This window comes from Rhinolophus sinicus, linkage group LG01 (genome assembly GCF_036562045.2).
Source record: "Rhinolophus sinicus isolate RSC01 linkage group LG01, ASM3656204v1, whole genome shotgun sequence".
NCBI classification, from domain to species: domain Eukaryota; kingdom Metazoa; phylum Chordata; class Mammalia; order Chiroptera; family Rhinolophidae; genus Rhinolophus; species Rhinolophus sinicus.
In genome coordinates this window covers 179,511,341-179,527,685 of record NC_133751.1, presented here as the reverse complement: position 1 = coordinate 179,527,685, position 16,345 = coordinate 179,511,341, and the positions used below count along the sequence as shown (strand labels likewise).

General features: G+C 37.5%; 1 protein-coding gene across 2 annotated transcripts; it reads left to right on the top strand.

The window, feature by feature from the left end:
- Positions 1 to 4,259: 4,259 nt before the first annotated feature.
- Positions 4,260 to 14,115, top strand: CLK1 (CDC like kinase 1). Of its 2 annotated transcripts, XM_019726765.2 has the most exons (13): positions 4,260 to 4,417; positions 5,873 to 6,033; positions 6,332 to 6,560; positions 7,569 to 7,659; positions 8,060 to 8,126; positions 9,791 to 9,907; positions 9,996 to 10,162; positions 11,800 to 11,894; positions 11,984 to 12,113; positions 12,667 to 12,749; positions 13,191 to 13,270; positions 13,554 to 13,644; positions 13,757 to 14,115. In XM_019726765.2, the coding sequence occupies exons 2-13, from the start codon at positions 5,873 to 5,875 to the stop codon at positions 13,901 to 13,903; spliced, it is 1,458 nt and encodes a 485-aa protein (XP_019582324.1). In that variant the 5' UTR covers positions 4,260 to 4,417; the 3' UTR covers positions 13,904 to 14,115. The 2 variants fall into 2 exon arrangements, with proteins under 2 accessions (XP_019582324.1, XP_019582325.1); XM_019726766.2 differs by lacking the exon at positions 7,569 to 7,659 and having other exon boundaries at positions 4,320 to 4,417.
- Positions 14,116 to 16,345: the final 2,230 nt, after the last annotated feature.

Here is a 16,345-nt window from a genome sequence, read left to right as displayed (position 1 = left end):
CTGATTTGCCCATGAAACATTTTTTTAAAGCGTATCTTAAAGTATTACAGAGTAGAGTTCTACAGATTATCCATTGAAAACTGCAAGTAGTTAATTAAGAACACAAGTTGTAGAGTCCTGGTCTTGTTTGAATCACAGCACTGTTCCCTACTCTAGGCAAGTTAACATCTCCAAGCTTTAATTTTCTCATCCATAAATAATATTCCTTCATGGACTATTGTGAGGATTAAAAGAAATGTGTATGAAGCTTCTGGCATGTAGTAAGTGTTCTGTGTTAAGTAAATGGAAGCTGCTCTCCTAACAAATTTATCTCCACCAGAGGGCTCTTACCTAATCAGGGCAGCTATCATACTCTACCATTGATTTTATCAAGAACCATGTTTCACTCACTGCCTAGATCACCTTGATTATATTTTGGGTATTCCTAAAACTGATAAACATTTTTTTGTTTCTATGACTTTTGTAGATTGCTAATCTAAATGTTTTGATTCTTAACTACAGTTTAGAAGGTAGCTCGTAGCTATCCTCTTGTTACCATCTATATACCTTCCACTAAACTGAGGTACCAATTATACTAATGTCCTCACATTTTTTCAGCCTTTTATTTAATCATTTGAGTTTCTAGAATTAGTATTTAAGCCTCTTTTTGACCAGAGTTTGTTTTGTCACTTCTTATACCTGATACCTTTCCTCTCCAAACATGTCATTGAATTTTTTGTCATCACTCTAAAGAGGCTTTTACTGATTGTCAGGATGTTTTTGCACTAACTGGCATTCCCTCAATTTTTATTCTAAGCTCTGCTGTTTTTTAAAGTGGTGCCAGCATGGTCACTATCTGGTTCGTAGAGCTCATCAATTCAGCTTGGCTATGGCCATAGATAGGAAGGTATCCTGGCTGCCCCCCCTTGAGCCTATTGTAGGCACTATGAGAATCAAGATCCGGAACATTGATTTCTGTCCACTCACACCGAGTTCACTGGTTCACACTGATCACTAGCGGTTGGGTGATTGATATTCTGTTCCATGTATTAATTGGCAGTAAATATAAACTCCTAAGGAGACTAGAATGTTGTTGATCAACCCAAATTCTCTTTAAAAAGAGTAGTATGGTTCCCCATCTAGACCAGAGGTTGGCAAAATAACAGCCCTCAAGCTGGCCACCTATTTTTGTAAATAACGTGTTCTTGGAACTCAGCCATTCCCATTCCCTTGTCTCTGGCTGCTTTGTGCTACAGCAGCACTGTTGGTTGGTTGTGATAGAGACCAAATGGCCTACAAACCTAAAATATTTATTATCTGGCCCTTGAAGAAAAAGTTTGTCAGCCCTTGACCTAAACTATCAGAAGTTGCCAGGTAATCATGGTTTCATAGCATGATTGAGCTTAAGGGATAATCAAACCATCTCTGATACCTCCTTCACCACTCTAAAATTGTACCTGCATTATCGTTAGAATACTTGAGTCCTGTTAATAATTATTAAGTTTCCAGGCTTGGATACAAAGGTGCATAGGACACTGCCTACTCCTGTGGAAACACAATCTAAGCAGCTAATAGACATGTAAATAAATGATTACACATTGACTCAACTTTTAATCAGTGCAGCAAAATGGGTAGATTAGTTGCTATTTCACTAGTGAACTGAAAAGGAAACTGATGGTTCTTTTCAGTTTACTTTGTACCCATTATGGTGTAGAGGTAGTGACAGGAACTCAATATAATTCTAAAGTAAATTTAGAAGAATAAGTGATAATGGAAAATTTTAAAAATAAAGTACGATAAAAAAGAAAGCCCCACTCAATCTTTATAAAGCTGCAAATATTAAAACTGATAGTGTGGGAAATAAGAGTAGAATGATAGAACAAGAATGTAAACAGTCATGTATGTATAGTTTAATCAAAGCAGTATCCAAAAATCATTAAAAAGGAGGGGGATCGGTTATTCCATAAATTGTGGTAGGATAACTAGTAAATGACTTGGAGAAAAGTAATAAAAGAATTTCACCTAACATGATGTACCAAAATTCTGGATGGATAAAAGTTGTCCTTTTAAAGAAAACAGAAAAACTTGAAACATTAAAACAAATTCCTCAGAAGAGGAAAGGAATTTCTCAGTTTACAAACACGAGAAAGGTAAAGATGGAATAAGTTTACATGACAATAAAAAACTTGCAATTAAAAACCTTAACACAAAAGAACTGCACATTCATACATTCAAAAAAAGAGAGAGATGAATGGGCAAGTCACGAGAAGGGAAATGTTCACTAATTAGAAAACAAAGAAGTTCAGTTTCCACCAAAATAACATTTTTTTTTATGTTATGCTCTATACTGCCATAGCAACATACCAGAGTCTGGGTGGCTTAAACAAAAAATTTCCTCAGTTCTAGAGAATAGAACTTGGGGGATCAAGGTGTGGACATGGATATTTACTCTGAAGCCTCTGCCTTGTAGAGGAACGTCTGCCTACAAATGGTCTTTCTGCTGTGTGTGTTTGTATCCTAAACTCTTTCTAAAGAAAGACACCAGTTGTTGGATCAGGGCCCACCTTAATTACCTCTGTAAAAGCCCTATTTAGAAATACTTTCAGAAGCAGTGAGGGTTGTGTGCACTAAAGAACATACAAAAATAGTTAAATTTCATAAATGAAACTGGGTTATATCCCAGGTTAGTAATTGGCTGGATTTTGGTTTTGCTAAATTTAACCATTTTGGAAAGCAATTTTGGGAATATGTACAAGGTTTTTCTCAGTGTTGTCTTTCACCCTGTAACTGCTGTGGGGATTTCTCCTACTAAAATTTTAAATACAGTAGGTTGCTCCCTGCACAAACTCATCCACTCGGCTTTTACCTCTAATAGAATATGGTTGAAGCCCATCTTGTAAATTGTTAAGATTAAATGAAAAGTGCTTAGCACAATGACTAGCCCATTCTGGTTATGCATTATCCTCCAAAGACTGGGATTTCCTAGTATTATCCTCCAAAGACTGGGATTGCCTAAAATTTAAATGAACTGCTAAATACAGAGGATGCCAAAAAAAGGGCACATTTTAAGAAAGGAAAAAATTATTAATATATACTGATGAGTACAAGTCATGTTTGACTTCTGTAATGACAAGAGGTGCTCAAAGTGGTTACCATCAGTGTCCAGACACTTCTGATTACAGTGAACTACAGCTTGAGCAGCATTGCCCTAAGTGTCCACTTGTATACATTTTTTTGGCACCCTGGTATACTGTAGCATCCTGAACAGCTGTAAATTTCGTAAGTTACTGTGATGCATTTCTCCTGTGAAATATTTGCCTTATAAATCCTGGCCTCGATGTAAGGATTTAAGTACTAATGGTTTTAAAGGACTTTCAAATTCATTGAGGAGGGGCTTAAGAAATGTACACAACCGTAGGAATTTGGGGAATATATATTCCTTATTACTTTACAATAGTTATGCATCCATATAGGGCTGGTTATCTAGGTTGCTCTCCTGTGCAAATATAACCAGTAAACATCCTTTATTGTAACGTGTGATTATTTTGTTTTCCACTAAATTTGGAATGAGTAAGGATTTTTTTTCAAGTGAAAAATGGAGGAGGGCGGGCACGGGAGTCAGAATCAGCACTTTGTTCTATCAAATTACAGTTGATTTTTATTCAGAGGTTGTTTCCTGATACTGTCTTTTCTTCGCGACCTTCCATTTTCCTCATTAACAGCTCACTTGGTCTTAACACTGGAGAGGCCTCCCTAATGCCGAAATGTTTATGAAGCGTCCCCATTTCCTGCCTATAGCATTTTGCTCTCGTATCCAGTTTTAAAACTTTGGGGAAATACTTTCCATTCCAATTTTAGTGCCTGTGGCTCCCAATCACTCAAGATTTAAATTTCAAATAGGTCTCAGAACCGAACAACAAAAAAAGCTGAAATCCAGACAATTACTAATTTGGGGCTATTTGATGCAGGCGGTGTCGTTCTTTTCAAAGCATTGTTTTAGTGGGTGCAATCAGGAAACTAGCTATTTTGTACCGTGCTTCCCTCACTTTTGTTTCCAGCGTTCACAAATATAATGTTTAATGAGCATGGGCGAGCCTCTTCCCAAACCTTGCAGCAGTATTTTCCCACAATCCGGGCACTCGGGACAACATGGCTCCTATTAGTAGCTTCCCTCCATTCAGCTTCGGTCGCGCAGTCTTGCGACCCAGCGCTTGCGCACACAGCGGCCACCGCGCGCCATCTCACCACCCGCGTGCACGCGCCGCGCCCCGCCCCGCGGCGGAGACGCGCTCGTAGCGTCATCAGTGTTTTCGAGAAGCGTCTCAACCCTGCCGCTGTCAGCTCCATTTTGCTGTCGGAGCCCGTCGCAGCCAGTTGCGCCTTCTCAGTGGTTGTGTGGCAAGCTTTGTCTCCTTCGGCTTTGACGCTGGCAAGTGCGGTAAGACGGAGAAGGAAGCGGGCTAGGTGTCAGGTCCTTTTTTTCTGTGGGTATAGAGCGCCAGGCGATGTCTCCTCCCTGCTTGTTGGCCGCCGGGAGTCTCCTGCACGACCACCCCCTTGACACTCCCCCCACTCCCTGGGCTGCACAAAGGCGGCCCCGCTCGACTTCCTAGCTCTGCCGAGGCTGTCGCTGCTAGTTTCTGTTTGAAGTTCGACACCCCAGATACTGACGGAGGGTGGTGACAGTGGTTGTGAAGCCGGGAGCGCTCCTCGAACGTTTGCCTTCCTCAGAGGGGGTTGGGAGGGCTGAGCCCGGGCGCCATCTTATCGGCGGCGGCTGCCTCGGCCGAGCTATAAAATGGCGGCGGAGCGGAGGCGGCGAAGCTTCCTGTTGTGCGTGTTGTTTACTTGAGTTCTGGAATGTGCGTGAGTCACGCTTTTGTGAGAAACTATGTTCGTAGCAAATGGAGACAGAGACGGAATACATTGATTTGGTTTAAGGCAATATCATTGAACATCTGGTTGAGTCTTAAAGGATTGGAGTGAATCTGGAGTGCCTTTCCCCTCAGGGGTGTCTAGGTCTAGAAACTCGAGGAAAGATAAATAATACAGTATTTGAGGAGCGTGTGAACAGGCATTTTATGCATTGAAGTTCTGCGCCTCTACTCTCTGGGGAACAGTTGGGAGTGTGTTGAGTCAGACTTCAGTGCAGAGGCGTGGTGGAGTCCGGGCAGTTAGTACTGGTAAGAGTGGTAGTTGATGAAGTCATTTCTATAGAATTCGTCTTTTTCAAGTTAGGGATTTTTGTTCGAAACATTTCTGAAAGGAAGGTGGCTCCCCCTTCCCCCAAGTTGATTGTGTAAGATTCCTTTTAGCATAAGGTAGGCTTTGTTACATAAGTGCTGGGGAGTGGTAGTCAGAAGACGGTGTTTTGTAGTTTTCTAATGCCATCGTTGACTTCTGTGTTTAATAAAAGGCCTTGATAGTTTGATCGATTTACTCCCTTTACAGAAATTTTCATTAATGATGGTTCTGTTGAGAACAACGTTTGTGATTGCAAGTGAGTTGGAGGCTAGTTTCTGATGGTACCGCGTTTTGCTGCAGAGAATTAAATATGTGGACCTATAGTAAGTTTCTGCTGGCAGGAAGGGGGTATGATTTTAACAAAATTGATAAATTGGGGTTTCCCCCTTTTCCTACACTCTTCCAATAAATCCATGTATGACATGCATAATACCTATGAAAAAAGTTCAGACTCCACATTATGGGACAGAGCAGTCTTTGGGTTTATTGGTGATTTCAGATTGGGTGACTGACTTTTGAACTTTGAACTTCTGATTTAAAAAGAACACGTCATGGCTAGAGTGAATTTGCAAAGAAGAGTTTTATTCAATTGCTCAGTGTTGACATGTGAGATACTATATAACTGGGAAAAAACTTGTCTTTTCTGTAGATGAGACACTCAAAGAGAAGTTACTGTCCTGATTGGGATGAAAAAGATTGGGATTATGCAAAATGGAGGAGCAGCAGCAGTCATAAAAGAAAGAAGACATCACATAGCAGTGCCCGGGAGAATAAGCACTGCAAATATAATCACTCTAAAACATCTGATAGGTAAGGAGGGCATTATATATAAAAAAAAAATATGTTAAAAAACATGTTCACTATAACATCATGTGTCAAAAATGGGGGGTACTACATTTTCACGATTAAAACTAGTATCACTTTAACTGACTGTTATTCCTTCCTGTTTCCAATGATGGCTTGTAATGTTGGTAAAATTGTGTGGATTTCTTTATTGGTGGGGAAAACAAAATCTTATTAAAAGAGGACTGTCTTAAGAGATTTACTGAGAATTTGAGGATGTTTAGTATTAGCATAAAGCGTGGGAAAAATTTGTTTATTTTTCTAGCCATTATATGGAAAGCAGATCCATAAATGAGAAAGATCATTATAGTCGACGCTACATTGATGAATACAGAAATGACTACAGTCAAGGGTGTGAAACTGGACATCGCCATAGGGACCATGAAAGCAGATATCAGAACCATAGTAGCAAGTCCTCTGGTAGAAGTGGAAGAAGTAGTTATAAAAGCAAACACAGGATTCACCACAGTACTTCACATCATCGTTCACATGGGGTATGAGCTCTTTTAAAACATTTTGGAAATTTTGTTTCCCATGTGGAACAGGAAAGCTTTAATTTGTGTGTGATCATTTGAGAAAGTTCTGTTTAAGATGAAGTCATCTCAATTTTAACTTGCAGGATTTTTTCTGTTTGTGCATTGGATAGGAAATTCCCAAAGTATGATACATAGTTATATAATTACTAGATTTTATTACTATTTGGCAGCTAATTGTCATTCCATTGAAATTGTGGAGGGAATTTAATTTATGTTAGTTCATAGCAATGATTGCAAGTTAGTCTGATTTTTTTTTAATGGTAAACACAGTTGATTTGTTTTGATAAATTGAGGCTTGATCACAAAAATGGATTGGGCATTTTATTTTTATATGAGGATTAAGTGTTCCTCTGTTCTAGCAAAGCATGCACTCTGATCTTTTTCACTAAGCAAATCACTTTAACAGTTTTGAACAGAGTGAGATGTGTATTAATTTGGAGGTCAGCTCAGATGACATTTAAAATGCCATGGTGTTATTCTTGTATACCAAATCATTTTTTCTCCCCCAAATTAGGACTTTTATTTACTGTTTCAACATTTGTACTTTTAGCTTCGTTAGGAAATCTTAGTATGGCCACAGTCTATTTTGACAAGTAAATATTACATCCTACAATTTTGCAATGTTAGGACACTAGGAACTTAAAATTATGTTTCAGTGAATGCTACAACTAAGCCATTTTTTAAAAACAAGAAAACAATTGTATTATGTTTTGTTGCCTTGCCACTTTGAGTATCTTATCTGAAAATCTGTTCCTTGCCATGTTTTTCTCCTGTTAACATAAACTATGTGCCCTGTGAATTTCTGGGGACTGAATTTGAAATTGCTCCTGCCAACCGTTTGTGGCCTGGCGTGTATCTGAATGCCTGAATATCTCCCCGCTGAATGAATTTCGTATTCTGCCCTGAATTCACTCGGGTATATTGATTGGCTGGATGATCTTGGTGCCGCCCACTTGACGTTTCCAGAAGAGTCACCGAAGGAAAAGAACCAGGAGTGTAGAGGATGATGAGGAGGGTCACCTGATCTGTCAGAGTGGAGACGTACTAAGTGCAAGATGTATAGAATATTTTTCAACACTTATTAACTTTTCAGATAACATAATCTATATATATATATATAGTTTAAGATTTCAGGGATTTGGAAATCTTTTTTTCTTTCTCTGTTTTTGTTTTTTTTCCATTTATTTTGGTGGTGGGGGGAGTTGTTTTTTTTTCCTTTAGAAATTTAATGTTTGTTATGTAGAACTTCCAAAACAGTAATTCAAGTTAATGAAATAAGCTTTAAAAATGAAATTAGACCTAAAAATAGTTACATGTTTTTTGACAGTGTTGACCAATAAAATAGTGATAAGGACATTTGTAGCATCAACTAGAATAATCTGCATTTTTAGCATTTATTATGATAAGTGAAATGTTTTCACTTCTTGGTGTGACTGAGAGTGATTTTTCTCTTTTAGATGAAATTGTTGATACTTTAGGTGAAGGAGCTTTTGGAAAAGTCGTGGAGTGCATCGATCGTAAAGCGTAAGTTTTCTAGCCTGAGATAGCACTTGGGGTAGTCAACAGTATAGAAGCTTTGTTTAGCTTTAGAATGTGGTCTGACCATTAGTTAGGTAGATTTTTACCCTTTTGGCTTGGGTTTTTTATTTGAACTCCCAGTCAAAGGCATTAGCTTGTTTGTTTGTTTTTTTTTTTCCTTAAGATTTTTATTGGGGAAGGGGAACAGGGCTTTATTGGGGAAGAGTGTGTACTTCCAGGACTTTTCCAAGTCAAGATGTTGTCCTTTCAATCTTAGTTGTGGAGGGCGCAGCTCAGCTCCAGGTCCGGTTGCCGTTGTTAGTTGCAGGGGGCGCAGCCCACCATCCTTTGCGGGAGTCGAACCAGCAACCTTTGTGGTTGAGAGGACGCACTCCATCCAACTGAGCCATCCGGGAGCTCAGCAGCAGCTCAGCTCAAGGTGCCGTGTTCAATCTTAGTTGCAGGGGGTGCAGCCCACCATCCCTTGCTGGAGTTGAGGAGTTGAACCGGCAACCTGTGGTTGAGAGCCCTGCGCTCCAACTGAGCCATCTGGCCACCCGGGAGCTGAGTGGCAGCTCATTGACTTTATTCTAGTTGCGGAGGGTGCAGCTTGCTGGCCCATGTGGGAATCGAACTGGCAGCCCCGTTGCCCAGAGCTCGCGCTCTAACCAACTGAGCCACCTGTCTGCCCTGTTTGTATTTTTAAGCAGTAGCAATTAATAGTATATGCAGTCTCTAATTTCAATTTGAAGCTGAGAACAGATTTTATTCTTTTGTTGTTTCACTGGACACGATTGTGAACGTTTTCTTTCTTTTTATCCCCCCCCCAGATCAGTGGTTCTCAGTCTTGATTTTATATTATGAGTCTTTGTAGCTTTGCTCACCCCATACCTAATGAAGCAGTCTTCAAGATAGTTACTTACAAACCTGTATTTTTAGATGAAAAAAGGTACCATAATTATCATCCTGCTAGCACAGCCAGGGCTGAGAATTTTTCTAGGTTGTTGTCACAAATTATCTATGTCCATCAAACTATTGATTGACATTTCTTAAGATAGCATAAGAAATTTTTTTGTTACCTTTTTTGTTCTCTGAAATTTTTTCCTATCAGAATAATGAATCTTTTCTAAATGATTTGTCTGAGGATGCTTTCTATTATTGGTGAGATTCTGAGAGTTAGAGCTTCTTACTGTACCCTCACAGTATCCCAGCTTGATTGGTAACCTGGACCAAAGGAAGATTTGAGATACTGTTTGCCAATGATGTGTACTATAGGAAGAAACTGCTTTATGTACATTTGTTTTGAGTCTTAGTTGGAATGCAAATTGAGGTGGTAATATCCCAATATTCTTGTTAGGTTAGGATTGTTTATACATAGTTTAGTTGAAGGACCAAAAATAAAATCATGTGAGTGGTGGTCTGATGAAAGAAATGTTTGTGACTCAACATGTATTTCTATTATCCATCCTACCATATGTCCAAAGGTCATTCTAGTTGCTTATATTGTGTTGCAGTTAGAAGAGAGTACTTAACATATAATCAGACAAAACTGAATTCTAGGCCATACAGTCAATAAAACAATTATGAATCAAAGTAGAAGTAGAGTGGTGGAATAATGCAATTCAATATCTTTATCATTTTTTAAAACTTGTACTTATTCTCTCTGACAGGGGAGATAGACATGTAGCAGTAAAAATAGTTAAAAATGTGGATAGATACTGTGAAGCTGCTCGCTCAGAAATACAAGTACTGGAACACTTAAATACAACAGACCCCAGCAGTACATTGTAAGTATCAAAATAGAACTTAAGAAATGGCCTCAGGTAGATTTTAATTGTAAGAAGCTGTACTAAGTTATTTTTTGTCTGTTTATAGCCGCTGTGTCCAGATGTTGGAGTGGTTTGAGCATCATGGTCACATTTGCATTGTGTTTGAGCTACTGGGACTTAGTACTTATGATTTTATTAAAGAAAATGGTTTTCTGCCATTTCAAATGGATCATATCAGGAAGATGGCACATCAGATATGCAAATCTGTGAATTGTAAGTACTTTGGCATATCTTCCAGAAACAAGTTTATTGAGACTAATTTAATGACTGATTTGGATTTGGAATACTAGGACTTTGAAGCCTGAGTTAAGAGTAGGTATAACAAATATGTTTATAACAAGTTGTTGTTGTATGGTGTAGATAGCTCCCATTACTGCTTTTCATTCAGTAAATAGTGTATTAACACGTTGTGTACGGATCACGAGAATCTTCGTTTTTATCTGAGCCATGCGTTAAGGACGGATAACGAGAATTCTCGTTTTTACTGTTGACTCTTTTTACTTTGCATATTTTATTGAATTATTTGTGTTTCCTTAATATCTAACGGGCAAATGTCGTTAATGAATAAAGTCTGCATCATATGTACACTTTTTAGAATTCATATTATTTTTTTCTAAAAAAATAGTGATTTTCAATCGGATACATTTTTTCACCCATGAGTCATTTCACGTGTTGCATTCACAACAGTGGATGTACGAATAAACAGAGTTTTCCAGAACTGTAGTGATTTGTTTATAACATTTGGAACCTTAGTATCCCTTAGGCGATTTTGAATTATGTTATTTTTGGAAAAACACCGAATTATTTAACTCTTCGGTGATATCTCATGAAATACATATTGTAACCTCGTCAATGCAAAGTTATAGGAAGTTGAAAGGAATTATTTTCATATTATTGGCCATAGTGACGCAACAATGCTACCATGCATTGCTTTGTTCAACATATCATGCATTGCTATGCAACAATGCTACCATTCGCGTTAGAATGGATTTTTTTCAAAGCCGCATTGTTCTCCATTGCACGATTCGAAATTTCAAAAGATTGAGCAGAGAGCAGTGAGAGGCCAAGACAGGGAGGTGAGACGAGTGGCGATAGGGAACCAGCTGTGAAAGTGCCTATGCAGCGGGCCCCCAAGGAAGACAATCCGGCCAGGCTCTCGGGAGATTTGGCCACGCATCATCTGGAGCCCATAGTGGGAAGAGGAAAGAAAAAATACCACACGGGTGTGTAAAGTGTGCACATCAAAAAAAGTGAGAAGTGAAACTCGGTACATAGGCAATTTTTGCCGTGTCCCACTGCACAAAGGAAGCTGCTTTCTGCAGTATCACACCAGGAGGGATTACTAACATCATAGGTGAGTAAATCCTAAAAAATTCCATAGAAAAATAATAAATGACATAGAAGCATTTACGCTTTAAAGAGAAGAGTGCATTTTAAAGTAGTTTCTTTTAAAAACCTGCCGGAACAGAGGGGTATGAGGGATTTAAACCCCGCCGTATGCAACGTGTTAATACATTGTTATGTAGAAAATGAGGATATAGTCTTTCTGATTCCTAAAACTATTAACCTACAACCACTGAGTTAAAATTAAGGAATGTCAAATCTCAGCTCAAGAAGAGAGAAGGATAATTCTTCATTTTTTAAGCAGTTAGCTGTCAGTAGACTAATTTTTTAAGGAGGCTTAGTGGGTTTCAGTTACTGGTGGTTTTCTAGCAGGCTATTGAATGTTTACCATTTCTTTAGACTTGTGAAAAAAGCATCAGAGATTTTTGTATTGGTAAGGTTTTTGGGTTTGGTTAGGTTTTGGGGTTTTGAGTCATAGATAACAACTTTTTCTGTTTCATGCTCAGTTTTGCACAGTAATAAGTTGACTCACACAGACTTAAAGCCTGAAAACATCTTGTTTGTGCAGTCTGACTACACAGAGGCGTATAATCCCAAAATGGTAAGTCTTCAATGTATGATCTTCAGTTTTCATGGAATACTTTGTTTTTTTAATCTTATGCCTTCTTAACTATCCTTTATGGTTTTCAGAAACGTGATGAACGTACCTTAATAAATCCAGATATTAAAGTTGTAGACTTCGGAAGTGCAACATACGATGATGAACATCACAGTACATTGGTATCTACAAGACACTATAGGGCACCTGAAGTTATTTTAGGTAATTATTTAATTGTGCTTTGGGAACCTTTGTATGTCTTTATTGAAGCTGATTTAAAATTATAGTTCTAGGTCCTTATTTTTGTGGGACTTTTAACCTTAAGGAATTAGTATCAAAACACATTAAGGATTTTAAGCTCTTATTTGTTCCACATAGCCAGCTCTGGGACTTTTGAGTAAGTGTGTTAACCTTTTTGGAATTTAGTTTGCATGTTTATAGTATGTTGTGGAGTTTTAAACATAAATATCCCAGATACTTTGAATGTCCAGTCAGTTCTTGTATGGTGTAGATAGCTCCCATTTTATAGGTCCGGAAATACAGGCTTATAAAAAAATTCTCCCCCCAATTTACTAGTCTCAAGAGCCAGTTAGGACTTGCAACCAGATGTCTTCAAGAGCCCAAACTCTTAACATACTATGCTATTATATTTAATCTTGGATTAAGTGATTCTTTTAGAGTCTTTTCTAGGTCAACCATAAAATCATACACATTTTTTAAAATGTGAAGAAATACTGAGAATTTGTTTCTTCTAACAGTTTGCTTTATTTTGCAGCCTTAGGATGGTCCCAACCATGTGACGTCTGGAGTATAGGATGTATTCTTATTGAATACTACCTTGGATTTACAGTATTTCCAGTAAGTGTCAATGATGTATTTCAGTGTCTTTGCACAAGAAAAATGCCTGTTTTATGTGAATGAGCACTTGAACTCAAGTACACACATTTAGGTAGCTTTGTTCCCTCATCATAGACTGTCAATTGTAGATAAGTATAAAGAAATACAAATCATGTAATTCTGATGCTGTTGTGCATTTGTATTTCCTTAATAATTTATCATTTTATTTAAAACATTTTAAAGTATAAAACCTTGTTGAATTAGATGAAATCTTTGATCTTGTTCTGTAAGCCTTTAATACTTGTTGTCCGCTGTAACTTGCTAAAAGTATGCCTTTTTTAGTGATCACCTTCCTGGTGTCTTCTAATCATGTATGGACTAGAAACATAGCAGCTATGTTAAATGAGAATAAAGCACAATGTGCAAGTAAAGGTAGTTAACAAGTTTTCCTTACCATTTCAGACGCATGATAGTAAGGAGCACTTGGCAATGATGGAAAGGATTCTTGGGCCTTTACCAAAACATATGATACAGAAAACCAGGTATGTTTTATGTAACAGTAGTGCGCCATCCTTAGTACCACTTGGTCACCTGTCCTGATGAAAACTAAAACAATGAAATCAGACTAATGTTTTTTCAATCAAGTAGCTGATTACTTTGCTGGGAAGCCAATAACTATCTCTAGGCTGCCTTTTAGATCTCTAGAAAAGCATTAATCTCTGATCTATAAAAACAGAGTAATTGATGAAACCAGTCATTTTTGCTAGATGCTTAAGTTTTCATTATCAACATTATAAACATTAATGGGTATTGATTTACTCTTAGGAAACGTAAATATTTCCATCATGATCGATTAGACTGGGATGAACACAGTTCTGCTGGTAGATACGTTGCAAGGCGCTGTAAACCTCTGAAGGTAAGCCTGGTCATTGCTTAAATGGCCCTTGAGTTTCCCATCTTTTTATGTTGGGGAAATAAAATTATAAATGGTGGTAGAAAAGGCTGTTGACTATTTCTTTTCCTTTCAGGAGTTTATGCTTTCTCAGGATGCTGAACATGAGCTTCTCTTTGACCTCATTCAGAAAATGTTGGAGTATGATCCAGCTAAAAGGATTACTCTCAAAGAAGCCTTAAAGCATCCTTTCTTTTACCCTCTAAAAACTGCAGATCTGTAATTGTACAGCTCTCTTGAAGAAATTTTATAGACTGTATCAGTCTTTTTAAATTTTAAGTTATTTTGTACAGCTTTGTAAATTTCTTAAATTTTTATATTGCCATGTTTATTTTTAGATTTGTTAAGTACACAGCTAAGTAATGAACATCTTTTTCAGTGATTACTGTATAAAATGATTTATTCAGAATAAATTTTTGTGTTTGAGAAATTTTATGAATCTGCATAGTTTGTTTGTATCACTATTTTTCTGTCTTTAAAGGATGGACATGTTTTTCCTATTGGAGGATTCCTTAAGTTTTCAGAAATACTTAGCTTTGTTTCCATTTTAGAAATTTCCAGCATTGGAATGAAAGTCTTTGTTCTCTAAATCAAATGTTGTAATGAAACCAAATTACAGGACATAAAGAAGTCCAAGAGGATTTTGTTCTCCTTTTATTCTTGTTCAAATTTAATACTACTTTCTTGTCTACTCCTGAATGGGATTTTGGAAATGGCTTAAGGTCCTGTGCTCCTTCAGGAATGATAATGAATAACAAACAGAAAAGCTTCCAGAATCCTCTGCAGCCAAGTCTGAATTGAGTGACTAAAGTCAGGTTTTGTCCATGGTTTTAGCTACACTTGATCCATTATACTTGATGCTGCACAGTTTGGTGGGATATTTTGGTTTGTTTTTAACTTGCTTGGAGTAGTTTTAGGTTCACAGCAAAATTGAGAGGATACAGGGATTTCTGATACACCTTCTGCTCTGCCATCCCCGTCCGCCCAATCACTGCTTCCCCCATTATCAACATCCCTCACCAGAGGGTACATTTGATGTAATTGATGAACCTGTATTGACATAATTACTCAAAGCCCATAGATTATCTCGAGTTCACTTTTTCTATTGGACATTCTATGGGTTTGGACAAATGAATAACATGTACCCATCATTATATAATACAGTATTTTCACTGTTGTAAAAATCTGTCTATTCATCTCTCCCCTGCCCCTAACTTCTGGTAACCACTGATCTTTTTATTGTCTCCATAGTTTTCTTTTTCTAGAATGTCATGTAGTTGGAATCACACAATACATATAGTCTTTTCAGATGGGCTTTCATTTAAATAATGTACATTTGAGGGTCCATGTCTTTTCATAGCTTTATAGTTCATTTTTTAAAAATTTCTATTAAAAATATAATTAGCATACAATATTATGTTTCAGGTATACACAATAGTTATTCAGCATATGCCTAAAGAAGTGATTACCGTAATCGAGCAACCATCTGACACTACCATGCTATCACAATGTTATTGACGATATTCCCTATGCTGTACATTATATCCCCATGACTTGCTTTATACCTGGAAATTTGGATTTCTTACTCCACGTCCCCCCGCCCTTTTTTAACTTCAGTTGCTGTTGCCATTCAATATTTTATATTTCAGGTGTACAGCATATGGTTAGACATAATTTAAGAAGGGATCCCCTGACTAGTGTAGTACCTACCTGGCACTAGACATAATTATCACTATATTATTGACTACATTCCCTAAGCTTTGCTTTACATCCCCATGACTATTTTGTAACTACCAATTTGTACTTCTTAGTCCCCCCTTTTCACCCACACCCTCAACCTTCTTTCCATCTGGCAACCATCAAAATGTTCTCTGAATCTGTTTCTGTTTTGTTTTTTGGATTCCACATACAAGCAAAATCACATTGCATCTGTCTTTGACATTTTCCACTCAGCACAATACGCTCCAGGTCCACCCATATTCCATTGTATAGATGTACTACCACTTTATCCATTTTTGTATCGATGGACAACCTAGGTTTCCTCCACATCTTAGCCATTGTAAACAATGCTGCAGTGAATGAATGGATGCTCACGTCTCCTCGAAGTAGCTTTGGGTTTTGGATAAATACTAGAAAGTGGGATTACTGGGTCCTTTGTGTCTTGTTAAATTAGTCTTTGTTTTAAAGTCTATTTTGTCTGGTATAAGGATTGCCACCAACATTTTTTGTTTTTCCATTTTCATGAAATAACTTTTCTATCCCTTTCAGTGTGTGTGTGTCTTTCAATCTCAAGTTAGTCTGTTGTAGGCAGCATATGTAAGAGTTTTGTTTTATCCATTCAACCACCCTATATTTTTTATCGAAGCATTTAATCCATTTACATTGAAAATAATTGATACATACGTAACTTTCTATTTTATTCATAATTTCAATTTTTTTTTTTCCATCTTGAAGTCCCTCTAACATTCCTTGTAATACTGGTTTGGTGGTGATGAACTCCGTTAGCTTTTTCTGGGAAGATCTTTATCCTTCAATTTTAAATGATAGCCCTTGTTTTTCATCACTTTGAATATTTCTTGCCAATCCCTTCTGTCCCAAAGTTTCTATTGAGAAATCAGCTGATAGTTTTATGGGAGTTCCTTTGTAGGTTACTAACTGCTTTTCT

Bases quoted from the DNA above. Each gene is read 5' to 3' on its own strand.
- CLK1 (XM_019726765.2), top strand. From the start codon at position 5,873: ATGAGACACTCAAAGAGAAGTTACTGTCCTGATTGGGATGAAAAAGAT. The intron at 8,127-9,790 runs GTAAGTTTTCTA...TCTCTCTGACAG, and splicing joins GAGTGCATCGATCGTAAAGC to GGGAGATAGACATGTAGCAG. The intron at 13,271-13,553 runs GTATGTTTTATG...ATTTACTCTTAG, and splicing joins CATATGATACAGAAAACCAG to GAAACGTAAATATTTCCATC.